At 42.8% G+C, this 20,166-nt stretch overlaps 6 protein-coding genes across 6 annotated transcripts; all 6 read right to left on the bottom strand.

The window, feature by feature from the left end:
• Positions 1-49: 49 nt before the first annotated feature.
• On the bottom strand, positions 50-539 carry LOC121601644 (protein Malvolio-like). Its single transcript, XM_041930461.1, has 3 exons — positions 423-539; positions 189-344; positions 50-136 (listed from the first exon to the last, which is right to left on the bottom strand). The coding sequence occupies exons 1-3, from the start codon at positions 444-446 to the stop codon at positions 80-82; spliced, it is 237 nt and encodes a 78-aa protein (XP_041786395.1). The 5' UTR covers positions 447-539; the 3' UTR covers positions 50-79.
• Positions 540-644: 105 nt separating this feature from the next.
• Positions 645-3,876, bottom strand: LOC121601649. Its single transcript, XM_041930466.1, has 3 exons — positions 3,530-3,876; positions 2,809-3,472; positions 645-653 (listed from the first exon to the last, which is right to left on the bottom strand). Exons 1-3 carry the CDS (start codon positions 3,874-3,876, stop codon positions 645-647), a joined length of 1,020 nt encoding a protein of 339 aa, XP_041786400.1.
• A 291-nt stretch (positions 3,877-4,167) lies between these two features.
• On the bottom strand, positions 4,168-7,114 carry LOC121601648. The gene is made up of 2 exons (XM_041930465.1): positions 6,769-7,114; positions 4,168-6,677 (listed from the first exon to the last, which is right to left on the bottom strand). The coding sequence occupies exons 1-2, from the start codon at positions 7,112-7,114 to the stop codon at positions 4,168-4,170; spliced, it is 2,856 nt and encodes a 951-aa protein (XP_041786399.1).
• Positions 7,115-9,723: 2,609 nt separating this feature from the next.
• On the bottom strand, positions 9,724-12,549 carry LOC121601642 (protein Malvolio-like). The gene is made up of 9 exons (XM_041930459.1): positions 12,059-12,549; positions 11,825-11,980; positions 11,594-11,752; positions 11,251-11,463; positions 10,999-11,194; positions 10,474-10,504; positions 10,287-10,402; positions 10,117-10,208; positions 9,724-10,033 (listed from the first exon to the last, which is right to left on the bottom strand). Exons 1-9 carry the CDS (start codon positions 12,080-12,082, stop codon positions 9,968-9,970), a joined length of 1,053 nt encoding a protein of 350 aa, XP_041786393.1. The 5' UTR covers positions 12,083-12,549; the 3' UTR covers positions 9,724-9,967.
• Positions 12,281-15,512, bottom strand: LOC121601647. Its single transcript, XM_041930464.1, has 3 exons — positions 15,166-15,512; positions 14,445-15,108; positions 12,281-12,289 (listed from the first exon to the last, which is right to left on the bottom strand). The coding sequence occupies exons 1-3, from the start codon at positions 15,510-15,512 to the stop codon at positions 12,281-12,283; spliced, it is 1,020 nt and encodes a 339-aa protein (XP_041786398.1).
• Positions 15,513-15,803: 291 nt separating this feature from the next.
• LOC121601646 lies at positions 15,804-18,574 on the bottom strand. Its single transcript, XM_041930463.1, has 3 exons — positions 18,340-18,574; positions 17,986-18,227; positions 15,804-17,528 (listed from the first exon to the last, which is right to left on the bottom strand). The coding sequence occupies exons 1-3, from the start codon at positions 18,572-18,574 to the stop codon at positions 15,804-15,806; spliced, it is 2,202 nt and encodes a 733-aa protein (XP_041786397.1).
• Positions 18,575-20,166: the final 1,592 nt, after the last annotated feature.

Here is a 20,166-nt window from a genome sequence, read left to right as displayed (position 1 = left end):
GACACTACAAACACGTTAATGACAAAGGATACCGCAAGGGCAATCGATGCTTCTATAAAGTAATAACGATTTGCTTTTTTCACTTCCTTAACATCGTTTCGATTGATCGCACGAGACTTAAAAGAAAAAAAAAACTCTACAATTATTTCAAATCTTTGGTCGGGCTGCATTGAATGTATATTTTTTACCTTTACAAGCGCTGAATGTAAATATAAGTTGTGCGGCATGATAACGGCACCGATTATACCCACAGCCTGCAGCAGTGTACCGGGACGGTAATCAGAAGACCAAGGTAGGAACATTCCTTCAATTACACTGATTTGCGGTATATCAGTAACGATGTACTATGGCACAAAAAAAATAATGTGATTTACGTTTTACGCCTGTTTCATTTTCTTTTATACGTATTGAAAAATGATTACCTGATAACCAAACGATACGGCCATTGTAGTGATCAAAAATCCAAAAAATAGTTCCAGACGTCTCAGTTTGTACTTATCCAAAAACAAGAAGGAAAGTGTATCTAATACAGTTATCAAAACCCCTATGTACAATGGTATTCTAAAAAAACAAAAGTAGTTTGTTATTATTATTTTATTTTTGTTGACGCCTTACGGTAGGCAATGTGCATGGCACAATTAGAATTAGGACAACTAGGATAATTAGTACAGAAAGGATTAGATCGTAATTATAAATAAGAAGAATTAGAAGAGCAGTGAATTTGAAAGGGAATAAACAATAGCACTTCAAACCTCGGCGAGATAACAACCTTATTTACAACGATTGAGAAAGCGTCATTAATTTTATTAGTATCATTAGTTTATCGTTAGAAGTTTATAATTGTTGTTCTTCTCTTCTTCTTCGGCACTATAATTGTTGCCGGTCAAGGCCTGCCTGTGCCCACAAGTGAAGTGGGCTTGGCTTTCAGTGACTTTTTGTTACCATAGCAGAATAGTCAGTCCTACGTATGGGGGTACGGTCTATTCGGGGCTTGAACTCATGACGGGCATGTTGTTCTTACAATTAAAACAAATAATAGAATGAGGAATTGTGTAGACGGGAAAAAATTTGGAAGAATGAGAGATTGATGTCGAATAATTGGTAAGGTTAGGTAAATCGATGACAGTGCTCCTAAAAATGGATCAATCTGACCGTATAATGTACAATGCGAAATGCTAAGAAGGGGTTTATAGCGTAAATACCCAGCGGAACAAAAGTGGAAAGCTTGGAGCAAAATAATCGTTTTTCTCCCTCTATCCTTTATACCGCGCTTGCTTGCACTCATGCGCAAGCGCTCGAATATACCACCACGCAAAAAATGAGACCCCAAATTCTGAGTGATTCAGGCCAAGGGGTATGACGAAGCTTGAGGAAGCTAGGAGAAACGCGCTGCGATGAGAGCTCGCATTCTGTTTTACACGCGCGCTTCACTAACACCAATACAAATACCGTGCTTTGACGAGCCGTCTGTGAATGTGTGTGTTTTCTTCCAGCGAGCTCAACAACTTGGAGCTGCTCGTCACATCGTGTTGTCTCGCTTACACTACAGCATCGAACCATCGCTCCGTATATCACCCCTCTTACACGTACAAAACCACCAGTACAGCGCGACGCTTTGCCGGAGATGGTTGTGCGCGTTTTGTTCTAAGTCCCGCGCGCAGTGTTTGTGTGCTTGTGCGCATTTCGTTCAAAGTCTCGTGCGCCGGTGTGTTTTGGTAAAGTGTGAAGTGAATAAACAATGTTCACAGACGCACATGCAGTGCGTGCATCAACAGGCAAGAATTTGCTGAACAGAGGCAACGCAGATTGTCGACAAGTTTCCCGCAGCCTGGCTCGACCCGGTACTTTACAGTATGACGCCATTCGTGAGTATGAAGGATTCTAAATGTGTTGTGAAAGTGTACTTTATGTTTCAATAAAGTGTTTAATGAAATAAAAAAATGACCGTGTTTGTGTTTGTTGTTTGAATAAGTGCGTATTTGCGATCGTGTCTATGCATGAAAGAAAACGAGAAACGAAAGAAACAAATATCTTTGGATGTGTTGGTAGCATGATTGGAAAGAACACGAACACTTTGAGAACTGCTCAATGGGATTAGGTAGCAATGCGATCCTATTTACTGCTCTGACTATTTCCTTTCCCGTGCCTGTTCGTAGTGTAACTACTCTAACTACACCGTCTTTACCCGGATGTAAAGCAGTTATACGCCCCTTCGGCCAAACGGTAGGTGGAACGTTATCTTCCTTTACTATAACTAGCTGATTTATTTCTAGCTTGACCGGCGCATTGTTTGCGTGCCTTGCTCTGGCTTGCAGCTGCTGCAAATATTCCGGGTACCACCGGGACCAAATTCCTTGTAAATGCTTTTGCACTAATTGGTACTCTTTTAACCGTTTGGAAGAAAGCTTACTTAAATCAACCTCCGGTACTGCCTGCATACTACAACCTATCAGAAAATGAGCCGGGGTTAATGCTTCCAAATCAGTTGTTTCGTCGCATAACGGTACCAACGGGCGAGAATTAAGACATTGCTTGACTTGAGCTAAAATGGTAAGCATATGCTCCTGTGTAATGCTACTAACTCCTATTGTTTTTTGAAGGTGCTTTTTGGCCGATTTTACCGCCGCTTCCCAAAATCCCTCTCCTATCAGCCTCATCGATTTTCAGCATCTTATATATACGATGCAGTTCATGCGCTGCCCCCTTGAATGTTGTTGCATTATCTGAATGCAGTTCAGCAACCTTCCCTCTTCGCGCGACAAAACGACGTAATGCAGCCAAAAATGCAGTCGATGTGAGATCACTCACCAGTTCGATATGAACTGCCCTGGTCGCGAAGCAGACGAATATTGCGATATACGCCTTGGTGGGACTGCGATTGCGGATGGTAGACTTCAACACGAACGGACCGCAATAATCCACCCCACTCACCGCAAACGGTCTCGTTAGTGTTACCCGCGACTCAGGCAAATCCGCTACCGCCTGTTTCACCAACGTCGGCTTGTTTCTAAAGCAAGTGTGGCACTGGTGATACACACGCTTTACCATATTTCGGCCTCCAATCAACCAAAACTTCTGCCGCAGTATGGTTAACATTGCTTGTGGTCCGGCGTGCATCTCCTGCTGATGGACCCTTTCTGCCAATAGCACTGACAGACGATGTGATGCTGCAAGGACTGTCGGATGCTTCGTTGCCTCCGGGATGTTGGCATTACCTAGCCGGCCACCGACACGTAACACACCCTGTGCGTCGATGTATCGGGACAACCACTTCAGCTTCGATCTCGCACTAACCTGCTTCCCTCGTTGTAGGTCGACCAGCTCTTCCGCGAACGACTCCTGTTGTGCTACCTGCCACAAACGCAGCTCGGCTTGCTGTAGCTCCACTGCTGTAAGCGGTGGAACGGAGTGCAGCAACGTCTTGATGTCCGCCTTTGTCTTAACGCGCTTGCACGATGATGCCTTGGTTGCCCTAAGCGTTGTGATGAACCGCAAGCAGAAACCCACGACTCTCCGTAACTTGCCATACCTTGAGTATTTGGCGAACAGTATCACAGTGCTAAAATCACACATCGTAGATGTAGTGACAATGTGGGAGACTGCCAGTCGCTCTTCGATGTCAACCTCGCCTTCCTTCATCGCCGGTTGATCATGGGGCCACTTCTCTTGTCCGTAGGACAACCAACTCGGCCCATGCCACCAACGTGAACACTGCACCAATTCTTCCGGATTCAGCCCGCGCGAGATGTCATCCGCTGGGTTATCAACTCCAGGAACATGACGCCAGCTGGAGATACGCGTTTCTTCCTTTATTTGTGCCACCCTGTTGGCCACAAATGGTTTCCAGCGACGCGGTGATGAGTTCAGCCAGTGCATTACTGTCATCGAATCTGTCCAACAGATAGCCGTAGCTGACACCTTGAGTGCAGAAACCACCTTCTGAAAAAGGTGTACTGCTAGCCGTGCTGCACACAACTCCAACCGGGCGATTGAGTTCGTATTTGCTAACGCTACCACCTTGGACTTGGCAGCTAGTAATCTGACCTGGATGCCTCTTGCGGATACTGCTCGTACATAACAGCATGCTCCATATGCTCCTTGTGAAGCATCAGCGAATGCATGTAGCTGCAGGTCTTCTGTGCCGGATTGTGAAACAAACCGAGGCACTCATAATTCGCGTAGCGAGTACAATGTATTGTGCAGCTTTCTCCATTCCTCTTGAAGGTCAATTGGTAGTGATCGATCCCAATCTAGCGTTTTACCGTCTTGCTTCAACCCCCATAATCGCTGCAGAAACATTTTGGCAAGTATTACCGTTGGCCCTAGTAGGCCTAGGGGATCGAAGATTCTGGCCGTGTAAGACAAGACCAAACTTCGCGTAAGCTCTCGAGCTGGTGGTGGAAGGTCGACTCTGAATCGTAGCATGTCGTTAGACGGTTCCCAAACCCAGCCCAATGTTGAAATCGCTTGATCTTCTTGCCAGTGTAGAAGTGGTTTGATCGCTAGATCGTCGCTCGGAACTCCTTCAAGCGCTTCGGAGACATTCGATGCCCACTTCTTCAAGAGGAAACCTGCCGATTCAAGCATTTGCGAAATTTGCGTTCGCATTCCAACGGCCTCTACTACATCATCTGCTCCTGTCAACAAATCATCCACATAAAAATCATGTAGCACTGGGTCGACTGCCAAAGGGTATTGTTGTTTGTGGTCGTGCGCAATTTGTTGTAGCGTTCGAGTGGCTAGAAATGGTGCTGTTGCGGTACCGTAGGTCACCGTTTGCAACTCATACGTGGAAATGGGATCGGAGGGACATTCACAGAAGCGTATGCGCAATAGATTTAGATCGTTTTCACAATGACGAATCTGCCGGTACATTTTCTCTACGTCTGCCACTATTGCGACAGCGTGTTTTCGAAAGCGTAGGATGATTGTAAGCAGATCATCCTGCACTGTTGGACCAATCAGCAGAGTATCGTTTAGCGAGTAGCCAGATGTTGTTTTGCAGGATGCATCAAAAACAACACGCACCTTGGTTGTTGTACTGGTCTCTTTGACTACCGCGTGATGTGGAATGTAGCAATGTGGTTTGTTGTCATCAACGGGTTCCGTGAGTTTGACCATGTGTCCCAACGACTCATACTCTCTCATAAATTTAATATATTCCCTTTCCATTTCAGGATTGGCCTTCAGTCGACGTTCTACACCCAGTAAACGACGATCTGCTATCTCTCTTGACAAACCCAGCGTTCTTTCTGGTTTGGGGCTTCGCGGCAAGGACACAATGTAGCGACCTTGTGCATTACGGCTCGTGGTAGCTACGTAATGTTTTTCGCACATGTCCTCCTCAATTGACAAGGCAGGATTCTCCATGATACTCTCAGCCTCCCAAAACCGCTGGAGCAAGCTTTCGATGGCACCTTCGTTGGCGGCCGTGTGACACAATCGTAGATTGGAGCCAGCAAGTTGGGAAGTATTCCCCGAGACCGCCCATCCAAACGCAGTTTCTATCAGCCATGGCCTTCCGTTACCCAGTGACTGTTTCCTTCCTGTGTGTATCTTCCAGAACGTGTTTCCACCGATTACAACATCGACCTTTCCCGGAACGTGGAAAGACGAGTCTGCCAACTGTACGTTCGGGATGTTCCATTTCGCAATATTTAAGGGAATTGTTGGAATTTCAGCCGACGGAGTCTTGAGCACTAGAAATTCCATTGACGAATGAAAGTCTTCTCCTAGCGATCGAACGGTCGCTGTGATGGAACCCTTCACGTGCTGTTTGATTTGCCCTATACCCGATACAGCAATGCTTACTTTGGGAAGCGGTGTCAACAGTCGATGGGCCATAGATTCGGAGATAAAGTTGCACATTGATCCGGAATCTAATAGTGCTCGTGCTGTATGTTTATTGCCGTGATCATCGACCAGTTGTAGTTGGACTGTTTCCAGCAGAACCACTTCATCATCCGACTGCGCAGCCATTGTGACAATTGGCGTTACGTGCAGCAAGGAGTGATGGCGTGCGTTGCACGTAGTGCATTTAAACGCGGAACGACAATCCCTCACATGGTGACTGCGATTGAGGCAGTTCCAACATAGTCGCTCACGGGTGGCTACTTCACGGCGTTGCTGTACGTCCTTTCGCAAGAATGCAGGACAATTGCGCAGATTGTGAAGCTCTGCACAACCCAAAACACACTGTTGAGCTGAAACATTCGGCGAAGCTCTCCTTGCAGTTGCAGCATTGCCCACAATTCTCGGCCTATGGTCGGATACCCTTCTGTTGCCGGCCACCATTCTCAAACTGCCGTCACTGTTATTGGAAAACTCGCGCGATGATTTTAATATTCGTACACGATCTTGCAAAAAGTGTACTAATTCCTTGTACTTATCTTTTTTATGTTGCGCTGAGTGGTTCTCCCATGCCAGAATGGTCGACGAATCCAGCTTCATCAGAAGCAGGTTGGCGAGTGGCATGTCCCAGGTGTCCACCGGTTCGTCGAGCTTCTTCAGACCGTTCACATGCCGCGTGAATTCATCGACGAGCAGCGCCAAATCGTCCACGTTGTCACAGCTCACTGCTGGCAGGTGATGAATCTTCCGATAGTACTCCCGGATCAGCGTACGCGGATTGTCGTACCGCTTCAGCAAGGCAGCCCACGTCACCTCGTAATTGTCTGCTGTCAACGTGGTGTGCTCAAAAAAGCAAACCAACCTCGCCCTTCAACGAGGACAGCAGATATTGCAGCTTCATTATGTTCGGTATCTCACTGGCACTGTCGATCATCGCCACAAATCGGTCACGGAACGTTAACCACTTGGTGGAATCGCCATCGAACGTAGGCAATTCGATTTTTGGAAGCCGCAAATTCACTGCACCTATTGAACTATTGAGCACTGAACTATTGAGTGTCGAGCTCGCTAATAGCATCGACTCATTCGACATATTTTGCGCGGCCGTAGGAGGTGGTTGCTTTCGTAGAAGAAAGCCCTTAACGCGACGATACCGTGTATCCATATCACACCGCTCACTTACACTCGCATCTGTGGCCTCCTCATCGAGTTCCATCACTTTTGCATTTGCCTGGTATTTCACACACTGGTATTTCACTGGCATTTTCCTCGATGTAGCCGATCGTAGACTGTTCGATACTTTTCACCAATTCGACCGCTTGATGCCTTTTCAGTTGCACCGATTTCAACTTCTTCTTCATTTTTATTTTAAAAATTGGCGCGAAAGTTCACTGACTTCGCACAGCTTGCACGAAAGTTGTACGCAACGACGATCACGATTGGCGCGAGCTTGATGCGCTGATGGTTGCTTACAAGGATGGCGGTTTTCGCAATGGTTCCAACGGTCGGCGTCACTTTTCTCACGAACTAGAATACGCACGCACGAAATGTTTCATCCACACGGAAAAAACGAAACAAGAATCACAGCACACTAAAGTCAGATTTTCCCGTGATAGCGGGGCAACCCACGTTGTGGTTTGCGCAACACAACGGATAGCAAACGAATTAGTCCACGCTTTGGTTCACACCAACGGTCACGGAGTGCCGTTTTTCCAAAAATTAAGGCCACGTAGTGCCCGTACACAAATTTTCACTGCACGTAGTGCTTCCTTTCACGATCCGGTTCGAAGGACCAAATGTAGAAAATTACACCGGGTGTGAAATTAGAGGAAAACTTGTGATATTTTGGGAATTAGAAAATAACGTGTAAGCGGTTGAACTTTCACTTTGCTAATGTGTATTCACTTGTCCATTTGAGTTCATTTGTACATGCTCTAATTCATTACATGGTTCATCTCATCCTCATCTATTTCCCTGGTTATATTGTAGCCTTCAAGTGTTGTCTGTTTCTAATCCCGTTATCATAATCCCATAATTCATGCCATAATAAAATTTAATTCAAATAAATATAAACATAGAAATTCAAACAGATCTAAAGTTTCGTCTTTCCGATTGCAATACAGATTCTGGACTTTTTGGCTACGCAGATGCAGATTGGGCGGAATGCAGAGTTGATCGGAAATCAAACAGCGGATACATATTTAAATTTTGTGGTGGAACAATATCTTGGAGTTGTAGAAAACAGACCTGTGTTGCGGTTGATAAGAAGCAGAATTTATTTCGTTATCTGAAGCGTCACAAAATGAAATTTGGCTACAAAATTTGTTGAAAAATCTTGGAGAAGAACATTTAAAAATTATCATGTATGAAGATAATCAAAGCTGTTAGCAGATGTTAGAATCAGAGAAATATAGCAATCGGACGAAACACATTGATACTAGGTACCACTTTGCGAAACATTTGAAGAAACTCGGGATAGTGAAATTTGTGTATTGTCCGACTGAAGAAATGCTTGCTGACATGTTAACGAAACCAATATCGAGAATCCGCATCCAGACTCTGTGAGGATTGTGTGGTTTAGTATATTAATAAATTGTACAAAATAAATTGTTCCGTAATTTTCCGTAACCGTATTAATGAGTGATATTTGCATCAAGTTAGGATAGATAAGAACAATTTTAACAACCCTATTTTAACATAAACAATAAACAATAAACAATAAACAATAAACAATAAACAATAAACAATAAACAATAAACAATAAACAATAAACAATAAACAATATAAACAATAAACAATAAACAATAAACAATAAACAATAAACAATAAACAATAAACAATAAACAATAAACAATAAACAATAAACAATAAACAATAAACAATAAACAATAAACAATAAACAATAAACAATAAACAATAAACAATAAACAATAAACAATAAACAATAAACAATAAACAATAAACAATAAACAATAAACAATAAACAATAAACAATAAACAATAAACAATAAACAATAAACAATAAACAATAAACAATAAACAATAAACAATAAACAATAAACAATAAACATAAACAATAAACAATAAACAATAAACAATAAACAATAAACAATAAACAATAAACAATAAACAATAAACAATAAACAATAAACAATAAACAATAAACAATAAACAATAAACAATAAACAATAAACAATAAACAATAAACAATAAACAATAAACAATAAACAATAAACAATAAACAATAAACAATAAACAATAAACAATAAACAATAAACAATAAACAATAAACAATAAACAATAAACAATAAACAATAAACAATAAACAATAAACAATAAACAATAAACAATAAACAATAAACAATAAACAATAAACAATAAACAATAAACAATAAACAATAAACAATAAACAATAAACAATAAACAATAAACAATAAACAATAAACAATAAACAATAAACAATAAACAATAAACAATAAACAATAAACAATAAACAATAAACAATAAACAATAAACAATAAACAATAAACAATAAACAATAAACTTTTAGTAGAGAAAGTTCTGGACTAACTGACGATGCCTAACACCCTGGATGAGCAGGATAACAGAAAAAATAGGGTAGATCGAGATCGATGGGTAGTTGGACCAGCGGAATCCACATGAAGATGCATGTGAGCGTGTTGAAAGATACAGGTTTCCTCTTCACCTGTATTTCGTTATGCATTCATTTTTTGTCAGGCTACACAAGTAGCGTTTTGCCATCGTCGAAAATGTAGTTGAAAAAAAAACATGCTCTCTCGTTTTGGCACACACGAAAGTTTTCCAATAACTTCCTTTTTGTTGATTGGGTAAAGAAAAACTACACTGGATGAATGATGGTAACGTAAAAGTATGTTTTATTTTATTAACAGTTTATAATTCAAAATTAATTTATTTCAATGAATAGCCCAATACGTTTTACTTTCAGTTGCTGTACATCCGTTATGAATCCACGAAAAAAGAAGAAACATTATCATAATTGTAACTACTTAGTCGCAACATCTCATATCAGTACGATTTCTAGTCACATCTAGTACATTCTCTGTATTGCAAAAAAACATTCCTTTATTATTACGCTTTACATTCCATTGCCATTCAGATTTGAAAACAAATGGCTATTATCCAAAACAAACCGCTTTATAACCTAAAAAAGAAAAAAAAGTTTTTCTTTTTTTGTTCAGGAGGAAGTATATCTTATATAATATATCACGAAATAATGAAACTTACCCAATTTGAAGCTACTGCTTTATTTCCTAAATTTACCATCATATGCAATAGAAGATACAAATTAAAAGCTATGTAAAACATACCGAAAAAAACTGAAAAAAACGCAAGAAATTTATCTGTGTCAATATGTCTGTGTTAAAGTTAAATCAGTAAAGCATTGATTAACTTACCAACGCTAAAGATCATCAAAGGCGTTAAATTTACTTGCTCTAAATTGGCCACAATAAAATAAAGGTTTATACCAATAACAGTAAAACTGAGTGTGATAGAAATATTTTTTTCAAGTCTGCAAAACGGAAAGGTATAACAATATTTTAAATCATAATTAACAACATAAGGTGTAATATATAAGCTTACCTGCCATTCACAAAGTCTTCTTTCATCAATGCTATTTAATATATAGAAAAGAGATAGCAATCATGAAGTACAGATATATTACATGGTCGTGACGGATAATCCGTAGTGAAATAGCGGAAAAAAACAAAGTACGACTCCGTATTAAAATCGAATTTGATTCTGCAACGAAGATACAGAGTACGATTGTGTCCGATTGGGTCCGATCTAGACTCTTCCGTGACCAGTCTCTCCCTCCCCCAATATTTATGTCATAAAAAAATTCTCGTACGTGCTCAATCGACGTTTTATCGTGGACTCGATGAGTCCGAACGATTCCGGCCAATTCCGACCGATTCCAGACGAGTACATCCCATTCCGGAATCAAATCCTTCTGTGATGCATGCCCAACCCTCTCCCCACTTAATTGTTAGAGTCACTTCGAATTGGATCAATCCGACTAAGCTCGGAATCGGATCAATCCGACTCTTAAAAAAACTGACCCATAATTATTACATATTTGGAAATATTATTCATAAAACAACATACCTACACTTGAAGAAAAGGCGACTGTAGGTATCGCAGCGAATGGAAGCTGTAAAGCCATCACGGCATTCAATATATCGTTCATTTTAGTTAAATCTTCCAATCTACTGAAGAAAGCAACATAAAACGCAGGCATAATTGCCACTGTTCTGGTGAACAATACACGTTTCCAACGTGCCCATTGCAGGTTAAGAAAACCCTGTAAGATAATGTTGTGTTAGATTAATAAATTCTTTGAACGATCACCAAGTTTACCTCCATAGCAAATTGTCCTGCGTATGTGCCAGTCATGGTAGAACTTTGTCCGGCTGCTAGTATACCAATAGCCCACACGTACATCGATAGTCCACCATAAAAACATCCAAGTACTAATCCGCCTTTATAAATGTTGATATCGGCTGTATAATTATTTGCTATAAATGCAGATATAATGTCATCCCCAAATGATGAATTACTGCAAGCGTCAATCTATAAAAGTTATTTGAAAACATTTTGGAACTGCATCATGTGGTGTGTACTAAATTATCAGCTACTGCTTTTATTTTTTACGAAGTTTTAAAGCACTCGCTTTACGGAAGTTTAGTTGCAGTCTACTTACCACGTCTTGATTAGTCTTTCCATACACATCATGAGCGAAAACGGACACTACAAACACGTTAATGACAAAGGATACCGCAAGGGCAATCGATGCTTCTATAAAGTAATAACGATTTGCTTTTTTCACTTCCTTAACATCGTTTCGATTGATCGCACGAGACTTAAAAGAAAAAAAAAACTCTACAATTATTTCAAATCTTTGGTCGGGCTGCATTGAATGTATATTTTTTACCTTTACAAGCGCTGAATGTAAATATAAGTTGTGCGGCATGATAACGGCACCGATTATACCCACAGCCTGCAGCAGTGTACCGGGACGGTAATCAGAAGACCAAGGTAGGAACATTCCTTCAATTACACTGATTTGCGGTATATCAGTAACGATGTACTATGGCACAAAAAAAATAATGTGATTTACGTTTTACGCCTGTTTCATTTTCTTTTATACGTATTGAAAAATGATTACCTGATAACCAAACGATACGGCCATTGTAGTGATCAAAAATCCAAAAAATAGTTCCAGACGTCTCAGTTTGTACTTATCCAAAAACAAGAAGGAAAGTGTATCTAATACAGTTATCAAAACCCCTATGTACAATGGTATTCTAAAAAAACAAAAGTAGTTTGTTATTATTATTTTATTTTTGTTGACGCCTTACGGTAGGCAATGTGCATGGCACAATTAGAATTAGGACAACTAGGATAATTAGTACAGAAAGGATTAGATCGTAATTATAAATAAGAAGAATTAGAAGAGCAGTGAATTTGAAAGGGAATAAACAATAGCACTTCAAACCTCGGCGAGATAACAACCTTATTTACAACGATTGAGAAAGCGTCATTAATTTTATTAGTATCATTAGTTTATCGTTAGAAGTTTATAATTGTTGTTCTTCTCTTCTTCTTCGGCACTATAATTGTTGCCGGTCAAGGCCTGCCTGTGCCCACAAGTGAAGTGGGCTTGGCTTTCAGTGACTTTTTGTTACCATAGCAGAATAGTCAGTCCTACGTATGGGGGTACGGTCTATTCGGGGCTTGAACTCATGACGGGCATGTTGTTCTTACAATTAAAACAAATAATAGAATGAGGAATTGTGTAGACGGGAAAAAATTTGGAAGAATGAGAGATTGATGTCGAATAATTGGTAAGGTTAGGTAAATCGATGACAGTGCTCCTAAAAATGGATCAATCTGACCGTATAATGTACAATGCGAAATGCTAAGAAGGGGTTTATAGCGTAAATACCCAGCGGAACAAAAGTGGAAAGCTTGGAGCAAAATAATCGTTTTTCTCCCTCTATCCTTTATACCGCGCTTGCTTGCACTCATGCGCAAGCGCTCGAATATACCACCACGCAAAAAATGAGACCCCAAATTCTGAGTGATTCAGGCCAAGGGGTATGACGAAGCTTGAGGAAGCTAGGAGAAACGCGCTGCGATGAGAGCTCGCATTCTGTTTTACACGCGCGCTTCACTAACACCAATACAAATACCGTGCTTTGACGAGCCGTCTGTGAATGTGTGTGTTTTCTTCCAGCGAGCTCAACAACTTGGAGCTGCTCGTCACATCGTGTTGTCTCGCTTACACTACAGCATCGAACCATCGCTCCGTATATCACCCCTCTTACACGTACAAAACCACCAGTACAGCGCGACGCTTTGCCGGAGATGGTTGTGCGCGTTTTGTTCTAAGTCCCGCGCGCAGTGTTTGTGTGCTTGTGCGCATTTCGTTCAAAGTCTCGTGCGCCGGTGTGTTTTGGTAAAGTGTGAAGTGAATAAACAATGTTCACAGACGCACATGCAGTGCGTGCATCAACAGGCAAGAATTTGCTGAACAGAGGCAACGCAGATTGTCGACAAGTTTCCCGCAGCCTGGCTCGACCCGGTACTTTACAGTATGACGCCATTCGTGAGTATGAAGGATTCTAAATGTGTTGTGAAAGTGTACTTTATGTTTCAATAAAGTGTTTAATGAAATAAAAAAATGACCGTGTTTGTGTTTGTTGTTTGAATAAGTGCGTATTTGCGATCGTGTCTATGCATGAAAGAAAACGAGAAACGAAAGAAACAAATATCTTTGGATGTGTTGGTAGCATGATTGGAAAGAACACGAACACTTTGAGAACTGCTCAATGGGATTAGGTAGCAATGCGATCCTATTTACTGCTCTGACTATTTCCTTTCCCGTGCCTGTTCGTAGTGTAACTACTCTAACTACACCGTCTTTACCCGGATGTAAAGCAGTTATACGCCCCTTCGGCCAAACGGTAGGTGGAACGTTATCTTCCTTTACTATAACTAGCTGATTTATTTCTAGCTTGACCGGCGCATTGTTTGCGTGCCTTGCTCTGGCTTGCAGCTGCTGCAAATATTCCGGGTACCACCGGGACCAAATTCCTTGTAAATGCTTTTGCACTAATTGGTACTCTTTTAACCGTTTGGAAGAAAGCTTACTTAAATCAACCTCCGGTACTGCCTGCATACTACAACCTATCAGAAAATGAGCCGGGGTTAATGCTTCCAAATCAGTTGTTTCGTCGCATAACGGTACCAACGGGCGAGAATTAAGACATTGCTTGACTTGAGCTAAAATGGTAAGCATATGCTCCTGTGTAATGCTACTAACTCCTATTGTTTTTTGAAGGTGCTTTTTGGCCGATTTTACCGCCGCTTCCCAAAATCCCTCTCCTATCAGCCTCATCGATTTTCAGCATCTTATATATACGATGCAGTTCATGCGCTGCCCCCTTGAATGTTGTTGCATTATCTGAATGCAGTTCAGCAACCTTCCCTCTTCGCGCGACAAAACGACGTAATGCAGCCAAAAATGCAGTCGATGTGAGATCACTCACCAGTTCGATATGAACTGCCCTGGTCGCGAAGCAGACGAATATTGCGATATACGCCTTGGTGGGACTGCGATTGCGGATGGTAGACTTCAACACGAACGGACCGCAATAATCCACCCCACTCACCGCAAACGGTCTCGTTAGTGTTACCCGCGACTCAGGCAAATCCGCTACCGCCTGTTTCACCAACGTCGGCTTGTTTCTAAAGCAAGTGTGGCACTGGTGATACACACGCTTTACCATATTTCGGCCTCCAATCAACCAAAACTTCTGCCGCAGTATGGTTAACATTGCTTGTGGTCCGGCGTGCATCTCCTGCTGATGGACCCTTTCTGCCAATAGCACTGACAGACGATGTGATGCTGCAAGGACTGTCGGATGCTTCGTTGCCTCCGGGATGTTGGCATTACCTAGCCGGCCACCGACACGTAACACACCCTGTGCGTCGATGTATCGGGACAACCACTTCAGCTTCGATCTCGCACTAACCTGCTTCCCTCGTTGTAGGTCGACCAGCTCTTCCGCGAACGACTCCTGTTGTGCTACCTGCCACAAACGCAGCTCGGCTTGCTGTAGCTCCACTGCTGTAAGCGGTGGAACGGAGTGCAGCAACGTCTTGATGTCCGCCTTTGTCTTAACGCGCTTGCACGATGATGCCTTGGTTGCCCTAAGCGTTGTGATGAACCGCAAGCAGAAACCCACGACTCTCCGTAACTTGCCATACCTTGAGTATTTGGCGAACAGTATCACAGTGCTAAAATCACACATCGTAGATGTAGTGACAATGTGGGAGACTGCCAGTCGCTCTTCGATGTCAACCTCGCCTTCCTTCATCGCCGGTTGATCATGGGGCCACTTCTCTTGTCCGTAGGACAACCAACTCGGCCCATGCCACCAACGTGAACACTGCACCAATTCTTCCGGATTCAGCCCGCGCGAGATGTCATCCGCTGGGTTATCAACTCCAGGAACATGACGCCAGCTGGAGATACGCGTTTCTTCCTTTATTTGTGCCACCCTGTTGGCCACAAATGGTTTCCAGCGACGCGGTGATGAGTTCAGCCAGTGCATTACTGTCATCGAATCTGTCCAACAGATAGCCGTAGCTGACACCTTGAGTGCAGAAACCACCTTCTGAAAAAGGTGTACTGCTAGCCGTGCTGCACACAACTCCAACCGGGCGATTGAGTTCGTATTTGCTAACGCTACCACCTTGGACTTGGCAGCTAGTAATCTGACCTGGATGCCTCTTGCGGATACTGCTCGTACATAACAGCATGCTCCATATGCTCCTTGTGAAGCATCAGCGAATGCATGTAGCTGCAGGTCTTCTGTGCCGGATTGTGAAACAAACCGAGGCACTCATAATTCGCGTAGCGAGTACAATGTATTGTGCAGCTTTCTCCATTCCTCTTGAAGGTCAATTGGTAGTGATCGATCCCAATCTAGCGTTTTACCGTCTTGCTTCAACCCCCATAATCGCTGCAGAAACATTTTGGCAAGTATTACCGTTGGCCCTAGTAGGCCTAGGGGATCGAAGATTCTGGCCGTGTAAGACAAGACCAAACTTCGCGTAAGCTCTCGAGCTGGTGGTGGAAGGTCGACTCTGAATCGTAGCATGTCGTTAGACGGTTCCCAAACCCAGCCCAATGTTGAAATCGCTTGATCTTCTTGCCAGTGTAGAAGTGGTTTGATCGCTAGATCGTCGCTCGGAACTCCTTCAAGCGCTTCGGAGACATTCGATGCCCACTTCTTCAAGAGGAAACCTGCCGATTCAAGCATTTGCGAAATTTGCGTTCGCATTCCAACGGCCTCTACTACATCATCTGCTCCTGTCAACAAATCATCCACATAAAAATCATGTAGCACTGGGTCGACTGCCAAAGGGTATTGTTGTTTGTGGTCGTGCGCAATTTGTTGTAGCGTTCGAGTGGCTAGAAATGGTGCTGTTGCGGTACCGTAGGTCACCGTTTGCAACTCATACGTGGAAATGGGATCGGAGGGACATTCACAGAAGCGTATGCGCAATAGATTTAGATCGTTTTCACAATGACGAATCTGCCGGTACATTTTCTCTACGTCTGCCACTATTGCGACAGCGTGTTTTCGAAAGCGTAGGATGATTGTAAGCAGATCATCCTGCACTGTTGGACCAATCAGCAGAGTATCGTTTAGCGAGTAGCCAGATGTTGTTTTGCAGGATGCATCAAAAACAACACGCACCTTGGTTGTTGTACTGGTCTCTTTGACTACCGCGTGATGTGGAATGTAGCAATGTGGTTTGTTGTCATCAACGGGTTCCGTGAGTTTGACCATGTGTCCCAACGACTCATACTCTCTCATAAATTTAATATATTCCCTTTCCATTTCAGGATTGGCCTTCAGTCGACGTTCTACACCCAGTAAACGACGATCTGCTATCTCTCTTGACAAACCCAGCGTTCTTTCTGGTTTGGGGCTTCGCGGCAAGGACACAATGTAGCGACCTTGTGCATTACGGCTCGTGGTAGCTACGTAATGTTTTTCGCACATGTCCTCCTCAATTGACAAGGCAGGATTCTCCATGATACTCTCAGCCTCCCAAAACCGCTGGAGCAAGCTTTCGATGGCACCTTCGTTGGCGGCCGTGTGACACAATCGTAGATTGGAGCCAGCAAGTTGGGAAGTATTCCCCGAGACCGCCCATCCAAACGCAGTTTCTATCAGCCATGGCCTTCCGTTACCCAGTGACTGTTTCCTTCCTGTGTGTATCTTCCAGAACGTGTTTCCACCGATTACAACATCGACCTTTCCCGGAACGTGGAAAGACGAGTCTGCCAACTGTACGTTCGGGATGTTCCATTTCGCAATATTTAAGGGAATTGTTGGAATTTCAGCCGACGGAGTCTTGAGCACTAGAAATTCCATTGACGAATGAAAGTCTTCTCCTAGCGATCGAACGGTCGCTGTGATGGAACCCTTCACGTGCTGTTTGATTTGCCCTATACCCGATACAGCAATGCTTACTTTGGGAAGCGGTGTCAACAGTCGATGGGCCATAGATTCGGAGATAAAGTTGCACATTGATCCGGAATAATAGTGCTCGTGCTGTATGTTTATTGCCGTGATCATCGACCAGTTGTAGTTGGACTGTTTCCAGCAGAACCACTTCATCATCCGACTGCGCAGCCATTGTGACAATTGGCGTTACGTGCAGCAAGGAGTGATGGCGTGCGTTGCACGTAGTGCATTTAAACGCGGAACGACAATCCCTCACATGGTGACTGCGATTGAGGCAGTTCCAACATAGTCGCTCACGGGTGGCTACTTCACGGCGTTGCTGTACGTCCTTTCGCAAGAATGCAGGACAATTGCGCAGATTGTGAAGCTCTGCACAACCCAAAACACACTGTTGAGCTGAAACATTCGGCGAAGCTCTCCTTGCAGTTGCAGCATTGCCCACAATTCTCGGCCTATGGTCGGATACCCTTCTGTTGCCGGCCACCATTCTCAAACTGCCGTCACTGTTATTGGAAAACTCGCGCGATGATTTTAATATTCGTACACGATCTTGCAAAAAGTGTACTAATTCCTTGTACTTATCTTTTTTATGTTGCGCTGAGTGGTTCTCCCATGCCAGAATGGTCGACGAATCCAGCTTCATCAGAAGCAGGTTGGCGAGTGGCATGTCCCAGGTGTCCACCGGTTCGTCGAGCTTCTTCAGACCGTTCACATGCCGCGTGAATTCATCGACGAGCAGCGCCAAATCGTCCACGTTGTCACAGCTCACTGCGGCAGGTGATGAATCTTCCGATAGTACTCCGGATCAGCGTACGCGGATTGTCGTACCGCTTCAGCAAGGCAGCCCACGTCACCTCGTAATTGCTGCTGTCAACGTGGTGTGCTCAAAAAAGCAAACCAACCTCGCCCTTCAACGAGGACAGCAGATATTGCAGCTTCATTATGTTCGGTATCTCACTGGCACTGTCGATCATCGCCACAAATCGGTCACGGAACGTTAACCACTTGGTGGAATCGCCATCGAACGTAGGCAATTCGATTTTTGGAAGCCGCAAATTCACTGCACCTATTGAACTATTGAGCACTGAACTATTGAGTGTCGAGCTCGCTAATAGCATCGACTCATTCGACATATTTTGCGCGGCCGTAGGAGGTGGTTGCTTTCGTAGAAGAAAGCCCTTAACGCGACGATACGTGTATCCATATCACACCGCTCACTTACACTCGCATCTGTGGCTCCTCATCGAGTTCCATCACTTTTGCATTTGCCTGGTATTTCACACACTGGTATTTCACTGGCATTTTCCTCGATGTAGCCGATCGTAGACTGTTCGATACTTTTCACCAATTCGACCGCTTGATGCCTTTTCAGTTGCACCGATTTCAACTTCTTCTCCATTTTTATTTTAAAATTGGCGCGAAAGTTCACTGACTTCGCACAGCTTGCACGAAAGTTGTACGCAACGACGATCACGATTGGCGCGAGCTTGATGCGCTGATGGTTGCTTACAGGATGGCGGTTTTCGCAATGGTTCCAACGGTCGGCGTCACTTTTCTCACGAACTAGAATACGCACGCACGAAATGTTTCATCCACACGGAAAAAAACGACAAGAATCACAGCACACTAAAGTCAGATTTTCCCGTGATAGCGGGGCAACCCACTGTTGGGTTTGCGCAACACAACGGATAGCAAACGAATTAGTCCACGCTTTGGTTCACACCAACGGTCACGGAGTGCCGTTTTTCCAAAATTAAGGCCACGTAGTGCCCGTACACAAATTTTCACTGCACGTAGTGCTTCCTTTCACGATCCGGTTCGAAGGACCAAATGTAGAAAATTACACCGGGTGTGAAATTAGAGGAAAACTTGTGATATTTTGGGAATTAGAAATAAGTGTAAGCGGTTGAACTTTCACTTGCTAATGTGTATTCACTTGTCCATTTGAGTTCATTTGTACATGCTCTAATTCATTACATGGTTCATCTCATCCTCATCTATTTCCCTGGTTATATTGTAGCCTTCAAGTGTTGTTGTTTCTAATCCCGTTATCATAATCCCATAATTCATGCCATAATAAAATTAATTCAAATAAATATAAACATAGAAATTCAAACAGATCTAAAGTTTCGTCTTTCCGATTGCAATACAGATTCTGGATTTTGGCTACGCAGATGCAGATTGGGCGGAATGCAGAGTTGATCGGAAATCAAACAGCGGACATATTTAATTTTGTGGTGGAACAATATCTTGGAGTTGTAGAAAACAGACCTGTGTTGCGGTTGATAAGAAGCAGAATTTATTTCGTTATCTGAAGCGTCACAAAATGAAATTTGGCTACAAATTTGTTGAAAAATCTTGGAGAGAAATTTAAAAATTATCATGTATGAAGATAATCAAAGCTGTTAGCAGATGTTAGAATCAGAGAAATATAGCAATCGGACGACGAAACACATTGATACTAGGTACCACTTTGCGAAACATTTGAAGAAACTCGGGATAGTGAAATTTGTGTATTGTCCGACTGAAGAAATGCTTGCTGACATGTTAACGAAACCAATATCGAGAATCCGCATCCAGACTCTGTGAGGATTGTTGGTTTAGTATATTAATAAATTGTACAAAATAAATTGTTCCGTAATTTCCGTAACCGTATTAATGAGTGATATTTGCATCAAGTTAGGATAGATAAGAACAATTTTAACAACCCTATTTTAACATAAAA

Source organism: Anopheles merus, unplaced genomic scaffold, assembly GCF_017562075.2.
Source record: "Anopheles merus strain MAF unplaced genomic scaffold, AmerM5.1 LNR4000135, whole genome shotgun sequence".
Taxonomy (NCBI): domain Eukaryota; kingdom Metazoa; phylum Arthropoda; class Insecta; order Diptera; family Culicidae; genus Anopheles; species Anopheles merus.
This window is presented reverse-complemented; position numbering and strand designations above follow the sequence as displayed.